The following is a 10,145-nucleotide window of genomic DNA, read 5'->3' on the forward strand; positions in this document are numbered from 1 at the left end:
GAGGGAGGGAAGGAGGGAGGGGCAGTATCCACAAAATCCCTAAAACTGGGTTGTGAAGGTGGGAGGGATTTGGGGGTCAGAGTAAACACATGTTACTGAGGTCTCTACAACATGTATGATCCAGAGAGTGACAGTCCATCCATTCCTGAGCTTCAGCTCACTAGGTGACTGTATTGGCACCCTGCCTACCACTGGTCTTGTAGGGTACTTTTTACATTTTGGAAAGCATGCAGACTTGTTTATTAAAAGGCTCATCAATATACATATATTCTTAGATCCAAATAAGATCCAAAAAGGTAAAAACCACTGTTATGTACCCTAGTTAGTTTGGCTGTAGCAAATCCAGGACTGCACACAGAACTTGCACTAAATCTCTGCTTTAATAATATCAAAAAGCAGCAGATAGAGATACCCAGCTCCTCAGAAAGGTTTAAGGAAGTGCAGAGGTGACCTCAGAAAGGTTTAAGGAAGTGCAGAGGTGAACAGCATCTGCTGTGAGGACTGTGTGCAAGGTGCAGTCTCTGTTCTAGGCTATGGGCTGCTTTAGGAGTTTTTCCCAGGTCCTCCCACCTTGGGCAGCCTAGTAGCACTGGGCTGGCGTGGCATCCTCTGGATGGGTCTTTCACGGCTTCCACGTTCTGCCACTATGGGAACACTGCCAAGAGTGGGGCCACCTCTGTTTCTTCCTGTAAAGATATAGAAACCAATAATTAGGATGGGAACAAACTCTAGATCCAGCATATTCACCATTTTTGTTTCCTGGGAAACGTGTCTATCTATCTTCTGTATCCAACCTGTTCCAGCTGCAAATATGTTTTTGGTAATCTTGGTTGACAACTTGACGACATATGAGATCTCAAAAAACTTAACATGCTGGCACATAGATAAGGGCTGGCTCTAGAGAAACAGAATTTTAAGGATGAATATATAAAATAGAATTATAAATATATATATATATAATATGACTGTTACATATATAATTATATATATATATTTTTATATATATATAATTTACTTTATATATATATATATAAAGTAAATTTTAAGAAAAAATTTTCGTAACTAGCTTTTTTAATGTGGGAACAGCAACACTAAATCTAGGTTACATCTTCTGGTGGCAGCCCACATGAAAGGACAGGGAAGAAAGAAACTTTAGTTTTTATCTGCTTGTTTTCATTCTCCTTAGTTCATCTATCCTGTTGCCGAGACATTTGCTAAAGTTAAAATCTACTTCTTTGGGATTCCAACATAAAGTGAATACCAGGATCTCTGTAGGAATCCTTGGGAACTCCAGTCCAGACTGGAAATACAGATATATTCAATCTTGGAAACTGAACAACTACTTGATTGTTGGACTGTATCACTGATTTCAGCCTGTAAGCCACTCTCATGAATCCCTTTTAAATATATTTTATATATAGTAAAATGTAGTATTTAAATATATATTTTCATTCCATCATTTTCATTTTTTTTAAAGAACCCTGACTAATAAAGACTGTGGTACCAGGAGTGGATCTACAGAAATAGAATTTTAAGGATGAATATATAAAATAGAATTATAAATATATGCATATCTATAAATTATATATATGAATGTTATATAGAACATACAATTTTATATATGTATAAAATCAATTTTAAGAAAAAATCCTGAAACAGGTTTTTCAATTCACTAATAGCTGCAGTTTTTAAAGGAGAACACTAAAAATCTATGGTGTGGACTATTTAAACAATTTATCAAGATAAATGCATCAGATTATCCTGAGTCACCTACTGAAAGAAACAAGTATAACTGAACACTAAATTGTAGTGACAATTTGTAGAAAAAATAAAGAAAATAATGATGCTGGCTTGCTGCCTCTAGTATCTCTGGTTACATTGATAAAGTCAACTTAGTTGTCCCTGGAAGCAAATCCTCTTTTTAACAGCCATAGAGATTAAGCTGTAGAAAATCAAACTGAAGCCCTCATTATAAGACTGGCTAAGTAAAAAAAAAAAAAAAAAAAAAAAAAAGTCAGTTTCAGTCTCAGAGGGTATTGGCAGTTAATGGGCACTTATTGCTAAAGAATGGGAACCTGTGACATGGTGTGCAGATGTGTGGGAAGAGCCTACTGAGGCTGAGGACTATGAACCCTCACATTCTGAATGGCTTATCCATCTGAGTAAGTAGTCTCTCCATCCTTAGCAGAGGATGCATCCCTACCCCAACCCCTCCAGTACTTCCTTTAGCATCTTTGTCTAGGAAAACTCAAAGAATCAGGCCTTCCTGAAGGAGATACCAGATATATGAGTTCAATGTCAACCTTTTCTCAAAAGACTAACAAATACTTCCTCCTAGTACCACTTCATGGTATAAACCAGAGTGCCCTCAGTTCTTCTTGGAAGTCCAGAAGGCCTTTCCTTCTAGGTCATCTCTAGCCCATGTGACTCCCCAGTCCTGATGAACCTCTCTCTGCCAGGGACCCAAAGCTGCCACACTAGGCTTATCTCCATCTTCCTTCCTGTCCTCCACTCAGGTCTCTCCAGACTTACTCTTAATCTGGCTGTAGCTTGTCCACAGGAGTGCCTCCTTCCAACCTGACCCATCCCCTACAGACTCCACCTTTGGTTGAACACAGGGTTCCCCTCACTTTACCCCACCACCCTCTCAACCTTTCCTTTCAGCCTATCTCCAATTCCTTTGTGATTCGCCATTGGCCTGCAAAACAGCTTTCTATTAGGGACCCCTTAGCCAACTTAACTCCTTAAACTTGGTTGGGACCCAGAACCACTTTCTGCCAGAGACCCCAAAAGCCACCACAGTTGGCGGGGATTCCACACCTGGCTAGGACTACATTGGACAACAGCAACCAAAGAATGGAAAACTCAACCAATAAAGACAAGATCAGCTATATATACCCAAAAGCACCTCAAATATTGAAATTCCAGATGCCTATGTCCCACTTCACAAAATAACCACAAAAAAGAACATCCAAGACATTATGTCTCCTTCAGAAACCAGCAACCTAATTGCGCTAGGCTCTGGGAAAAGCAACTTAGCATAAGACAAGAATTTAAAAATAACAATTGTGAATATATTCAAAGACCCTAAAGAGGACATGAATAAAGGCTTAATAAAGACCTTGAAAAGCTGGGTAGTGGGGCACACCTTTAATCCCAGGAGGCAGTGGCAGGCAGAGTTCTGAGTTCAAGGCCAGCCTGGTCTGTAGAGTGAGTTTAAGGACAGCTAAGGCTACATACAGAAAACCTGTCTCAAAAAAAAAAAATATAGATAGATAGATAGATAGATAGATAGATAGATAGATAGATAGATAGAATTTGACACAGAAACAGAAGCACTAAAGGAAACCCAAACTGAAATAAAACTGGAAAGGAAAAACTCACGATGTCAAACAAAAACCTCAGAGGCAGGCCTCACCAAGAGTTTTAAAAAATGGAAGAGAGAATATCAGGTCTTGAAGACAATGGAGAGCTCAGTAAAAGAAAATGTTAAAAAAAAAAATCAGGCTCAAAACATCCAAAAAACCTGGGATACTGAAAAGATCAAACCTAAAAAAAATAAGTATAAAGAATGAAGAAATCCATGTCATGGTCACAGAAAATATTTTAAACAAAATCATGAAAGAAAATTTTCCCAGTCTGAAGAAGGAGGTGCCCATCGAGGAACATGCACAACACCAAAGAAAAAGAATTGGAAAAGAAATTCCCCATAATACATAATAATAATAATTATTATTAAATAATTAAACAATATTATTAAATAATAATAATTAAAACACTAAAAGTACAGAACAAAGAAAGTATATTAAAAGCTACAAGAGAAAAAAGGCCCAGTCAAATAAAGGTAGGCTTATTAGACTAACACCTGACTTTTTAAGGGATAATCGGAAAGCCAGAAGGGCCTAGATGGATGTCCTATAAACTCTTTAAGGCCATAGACAACAGTCCAGACTACTATACCCAGCAAAACTATCAATCAAAATTGACAGAAAAAAATTTCACATTAAAAACAAACTTAAATAATGTCAATCAAGCTTGACAAAATATACCAGAAGGGCGGGGTAGCATCCTGAAGAGAAACTTAGCTATACCCAAGACGACATAAGGAATAATATAATCCAGAAACAGCTGAAAGGAAAGGAAAAACTAAAACCCATAAAATAACAAAAAATAATGGAAAGTAATAAGAACTTTTTACTAATAACTCTCAATATTAATGGTCTCAATTCCCTCAATAAAAAACACAAAGACTAACAGATTGGATTAGAAAACAGGGTCTATCTTTCTGCTGCACCCATGAAACATACTTCACTATCAAGGACAAATATCACCATGCCAGGATGGAAATGGTATTCCAAGCAAATGGACTCAAGCAAGCAGGTATAGCTATTTTTAATAGCTAACAAAACAGACTTCAAACCAAAACTAATTAGAAGAGACAAGGTAGGAAATTACTTCATGTCATGTATGTATGTTTGTGTTAATGCACATGAACATGTGTGTCAGATACCTGTACTCCTCCCAGTATTTGTGACACAGGTGTATTGAACAGATCAGGGAATGTAGCTTAGTGGCATGATCCATGCCTAGTACATAGAAAATTAACATACCAGGGTTTGGGGGAGAACATAGTACAAAAGTCCTAAGTCCACTCCCCAGCACAGAAAAAAAATAAATAAATAAAAGAAAGGAAGGAATTAAGAAGCAAGCATGCACTTCTTCTTTGGGAAAACGCCAAGTGGCAGATGGTACAATAGGAGGTGCCAGAGGACCCGGAGGCCCAGGATTAGGAGGATGCTGTGGCTTCCTTGGAGGATTTGGCAGCAATTTTAGGGACTATAGTCATGCAAAGGCCCAGGGTCTTGTGGGGGTAAAGCCAAAGACAAGGAGTAGATCTCCATCACCAAACTGGGCTGCCTAGTTAAGGACATGAAGATCAAGTCCTTGAAGATCTACTTATTCTCCTTGCCCACTAAGGAATCCAAGATCACTGACTTTTCCCTGGGCCCATCCCTAAAGGATGAGGATATAAAGATCATGCCAGTGTGGAAGTAGACACAGGATGGCCAGTGGACCAGGTTCAAGGCTTTTGTCCCTATTGGGTACTACAATGGTCATGTTGGTCTTGGTGTTAAGTGCTACAGGGAGATAGTCACTGCCATGTGAGAAGCCATGATCTTTTTGTTTATTATTATTATTATTATTATTATTATTATTATTTATAATTTATTCACTTTGTATCCTGGCTGTAGCCCCCTTCCTCTTCTCCTCCCAGTCCCACCCACTCTCCCTCTTCCCCCCACTATGTCCCTCCCCTAGTCCACTGATAGGGGAGGTCCTCCTCCCCTACTGTCTGACCTAGCCTATCAGGTCTCATCAGGACCATCTGGATCCTCTCTCTGTGGCCTAATAAGTCCACCTACCAGAGGGAGTTGAACAAAAAGCAGACAATCAAGTTCATGCCAGTGACTGCCCCTGCTCTCCTTACTAGGGAATCCCCATGGAGACTTAGCTGCCAATGGGTTACGTCTGAGAAGAGGGTCTAGGTCCTCTCTGTGCCTGGTTCTTGGTTGATTCATCAGTCTCTGTAGGCCCTTCTGGGCCCAGATTTATTGGCTCTGTTAGTTTCCTTGTGGAGCTCCTATCTCTTCTTGGCCAACCTTTCCATCATCCCTGTGCAGAGAAGCTACTGAGGGAACAAGATTGACAAGTCCCACACTATTCGATGCAGGTTGACAGGCTGCTGTGGCCCTGTTTTGGTGCATCTCATACCTGCCCCCAGAGGTACTGGCACAGACTCTGCTCCTGTGCCCAAGAAGCTACTGATGGTGGTTGGTATTGATGACTGCTACACATCAATCAACCAGGGGCTGGACTGCCACCCTGGGCAACTTTGCCAAGGCCACCTTTGATGTTATCTCTAAGACCTACAGCTACCTGACCCCCAACCTCTGGAAAGAGACAGTGTTCACCAAGTCTCCTTGTTATGAATTCACTGATCATTTTGTGAAAACCCACACCAGAGTCTGTGTCCAGAGGACCCAGGCTCCAGCTGTGACTACCACATAAGGGGCTTTTTGTACAAGAAAAATAAAGTGAATTAAGTAGAGAGAAGAAAGAGGAGGAAGAAGAGGAAGAAAAGAAGAAAGCATGCATAATGGCACACACTTTATAAGAGGTACTTGGGCATTTGTAGATTTTGATGTTTCTGGGGGAAGGGTGGTCTTAGAACGAATCTCTGCAGCTATCAAGGAACAACTGTATTAATATCTCAATATATTTCTATATATGTTCATAAGCTGTTATATTACTTTTCATACCAGTCCTTCAATATCCAGCCTTGACAACAGCAGCCCTATTATAGCTCAAGGCACTTGCTGGACAGTCTACCTTATGTGAGATTTCTGTCTTCTATACACCAAATTTCACCTTGTACTTTCTGGAGGGACAGCTTTTCAAACTGTGTAGTTTCCCTAAACATAAATAGGGAGCACTGAACTGAGCCTACTTTCCTTGGCATGGCAGAAGGCCACTGTGGCTAGCTGGCCAGCTTCTGCAGATGTTTCTCATATCTCTGCTAGACATGAGAGATTCCATGTCTAACTGGAAAGCTGGGGTGCAGCTATCCAGATGATCCTGTTGTACCTGTAGTATTTTATAGACTCTAGGGGCTAAACAGCACTCTAACATGGCCTGGAGCAATACCAATCTAGTTCCTCCAAGAAAGCTATGGTAGGTGTCAGTGGGCATACACTTTGTCATACAGGCCATCACATCCCTCCAGCTGGATCACAATGACCTCTCCTGTTACTTTCTCCACCCCAGACTTGGTTACTGATAGGGTGGCTAAAAGGTCTGTGTGTATGGATGACACACAGATGACACACAGAAGTCAGAGATCCCTCTTTGCCTCACCTGGTAGCCTATGAGCTGTAGTCCATTTAAGGTTCAGCTCCACCTCTTTCCTCACTCCCCTTCACATCTTTGAGAGCAGCCACTTTCCCAATGCTTCTTGTTGACACCATGTCCCTCAGGGCTAGGACTAAACCCTCCTCCTCAGAAATTCCTCGCTTCATCCTGTATTCCATCCCCAATCCTTCTCCTCAGGGTTACCAACTTAAATGTGGCATTTAGGACAAAGCTGAGCAACATGGAGGAGGTTATGGAAGAAGGGACAAATAGATAATTCCTGGGAGCTCACATATCCTGATTATGAATTTCTGACCTCCTACCTAGAAATACCTGAAGGATACTCAAATCACAAATGAAGCATGAGAGAAACTCAGTTTTAAGTAGGTGTATGTGACTAGCAAATGTCACTCTATGGAGTTGCCAAGAAGGCTGGGGTGAGAGATCTGTTCCCTATGTCATACTTTACATTCACCTGAGGGATAATGCTAAAGTGAGTGAGGCCAAGTTCCCAACAGCTTACCATGATGCCTCATCTTTGCCCCTGTCTTACATTCTCTGCCTGGGTTAGTGATCTTAAAACTGGGCACATGTGGGTGTTATCCTGGAGCACCAGCCCAATTGTATATTCTAAAAATACTGTGTCTTTGGTAAACCAGAAAATGTGTCTTGTTTCTGAGTTGCATAGCTGGGATGGCCTACAGTGCCCTGATCTTGTAGCTCAAAGTTGCCCTGGCCTTGTGGGGACAATGGTAGTTTCCAGTGGAAGAGTACACATCAACATCAAACCCATAGATAGATAATACAAATGCCTGTGAAAGAAGAAGACACACAGCAAGAGAACCAGAGTAAGGCATGGGGGCAGAGGCAGGTGCATGACAGCTGGGTCACAGAGCAGACCTGGAGAGGCTGCAGGCCTAAGGGAAAGAATGGCCTTGCTTCTGTTCACAGCAGAGAAAGGAGGGCCATAGAGGCCACAGAGATGCAAATTGAGCAGAGAGAGGATAGATCAGTGAGTATGCGTGGCCTGACTACCAGACTGGCACTTTACCCTACTTGGATGCCTTCCAGGTTGTTCCTGGGCTTCCAGGCAGTGAACCAGCACTGCCTCTCCATCCCCTTGCCTGCAAGGACACTCTGTATTTCAGAGGGTCCCATCAGCCAAAGAGAACAAAGGCAACAGATAGGATGGATAGGTTCAAGGCCTGAGATCCCTTATTCTGCTTACCACCATCCTCTTAACCCAGTTCCAGTCATGACCACAGAGCGGGGGAGCCCTTCACACCTGAGCACTGGGCTACTATTCTAACAGACCACTACTCTATGTTCCAAGGCAATCAGATGCCTCCAGTCTTGAAACTGAAAACATTACCAGATGGGAGGTGTGCAGGCCTTGCCTTAGATGAAGGAGAGCTAGACCTGCGACTGGGAAGCGTAGGTAATGAGTTGCCTGCCTTGTTCTCTGAGTACTCCCCTGAACCTGTGATTGTCAGATAGATGGAGAGCAAAGCCATATTTATTCCAATACTTGTGGATAGAAGGCATGATGAAGAAGTGGGAAGGAGTCAGAGAGACCCTATCCTGCTTGGACCTTGATCCAGCAGTACAGTCCTAACGGTGGAGCCAACTAAAGTCCCCAGAAGGTGGATGGGTCTGCAGACAAACTGAGCCATTCTGAACCAAGCCAACCTTGGGTTCTCAGACCCTCCTCCCATTACTGCCACCGTTGGCTGTAAGTAGCCAGCCCACCTCTAACCTCGGGTCTCTGATGTTGACAGAGATATGGACACAGAATCCTGGGGATCACTTGCTATCCTCTGCCCAGCACACATGGATTTCAGCATCTGGAAGACGGCGAGGGGAGCCACGTTCAGATTCAGCAAGTCCAACAGGATCCTGGGGGAACAAATGCGGTGCTTAGAGAACCCTGCAAGCTGCAGGACAGACCTGCTTCAGGAGTTGGGAGAACTGGGCAATAGCCCTGAAAACCCACACGGAAAACTGGAATTTTTTTCAGAGTAACAGATGAAGGTCAAAGGGATCCCAAAGCAGGCATTTGGAAGTCCCGACCCTCGCCTTCTCACTTGAACACATCGGGGTCGATGGCGGCGCCCGCAGCCTGCGCAAGCTCATACAGCTCCATCTCCTCGGTGCCGAGCACCTTCTTCCGCAGAAGAGCCAGCTTCTGCAATGTCGCTGCCTCCAGTCCGGTGGGTGCCGCGATTCCAGCACTACCACCCACTGCCGCCATCCGTGAAGCCTGGAAAAAGTGAGTGTTTGGCCCTGCTACTGACCACCCGTTTCCATGCAGGGTCCTCCAACCTCCAACACAGTGAGCAAGGGTCCCAAGAGGCCTTTACATAGTCGACTGCAAGATTGTTCTGAGCGCCTCTGTCCGCTACCTGCCGATCAGGACCCCGATTGACCGCTGGCTTAGGTAGCAGCACCTAGAATAGTGTTCAGAATATACTGGGTACTTAGTAAATTCTTTTTGGATGGTGGGTTTAATTACCTGTTCTGCTGAGGGTCCCTAAAGAGCTTTCGTTTTCATGCTCACACGCACTTCTTCCCGCTGGTGGGCATAAAAATTAAGCTCAAAGGGTCGCCGAGCCGTCATTGCGCATGCGCCTTTGTGGCTAACCGCCCCTGCCCTTTGCTTTGCGCAGGCGCCTTTCCCGAGAGGTAGTGACGCTTTTCCCCCTAGGCAGGGGGCGTGGCTTGATGACAAAGCTCTACGACAGTACTTCCGCGTTGCGTTAGGCGGCTGGTTTCTGAAGATACCCATCTCGGCAAGAGATGAACTCAACACATCAGCTTGGCCTGTATGATGAGTATGCCAAATGCTTGACCAGCCATCATGAGTCAAGTGTCACTGCCACCTGGGAAGACTGGATCTGAGGAGCCAGTCCAGGAGTACCCACGCAGAGGGAAAGAGAACCAGGAGATTCATTTAAGATTTGTGCAGTGGCACTCTAGGGGATATTTTGTCTCATGATACTTTGGACATTTTTTTTAACCTGACTGCTCTTTTCCTTATATATGGTTTCTAAATATGTGTTTTCATGGGGATTGTGTGTGTGTCTCTACATGTGTATGTTTCTCCTGGCTTTATGTTGTTTTCTTTTTCATTTTGTTTTGTTTCATTTTGTTTTCTTTTTCTTTTTCTTTTTTTAAATGTGCCTATTTGTTTGCTAGAGTGTTGGTATAATCTTTTTTTGGAATGTATACAATTTACC

At 43.1% G+C, this 10,145-nt stretch overlaps 1 protein-coding gene across 1 annotated transcript; it reads right to left on the reverse strand.

Annotated features, from left to right (window-relative positions):
* Positions 1–361: 361 nt before the first annotated feature.
* Positions 362–9,575, reverse strand: LOC129684179 (mitotic-spindle organizing protein 2-like). Its single transcript, XM_055617254.1, has 4 exons — positions 9,422–9,575; positions 8,994–9,169; positions 8,666–8,805; positions 362–686 (listed from the first exon to the last, which is right to left on the reverse strand). Exons 2-4 carry the CDS (start codon positions 9,158–9,160, stop codon positions 544–546), a joined length of 450 nt encoding a protein of 149 aa, XP_055473229.1. The 5' UTR covers positions 9,161–9,169; positions 9,422–9,575; the 3' UTR covers positions 362–543.
* Positions 9,576–10,145: the final 570 nt, after the last annotated feature.

Source organism: Psammomys obesus, unplaced genomic scaffold, assembly GCF_907164565.1.
Source record: "Psammomys obesus unplaced genomic scaffold, mPsaObe1.curated_primary_1811, whole genome shotgun sequence".
Classification (NCBI taxonomy): domain Eukaryota; kingdom Metazoa; phylum Chordata; class Mammalia; order Rodentia; family Muridae; genus Psammomys; species Psammomys obesus.

Coding starts and splice junctions, on each gene's coding strand:
- LOC129684179 (XM_055617254.1), bottom strand. CDS start 9,160: ATGGCGGCAGTGGGTGGTAGTGCTGGAATCGCGGCACCCACCGGACTG. Junction 8,806..8,993: donor ATCGACCCCGATGTGTTCAA/GTGAGAAGGCGA, acceptor TTGTTCCCCCAG/GATCCTGTTGGACTTGCTGA. Junction 687..8,665: donor GTCAACATCAGAGACCCGAG/GTTAGAGGTGGG, acceptor ATATCTTTACAG/GAAGAAACAGAGGTGGCCCC.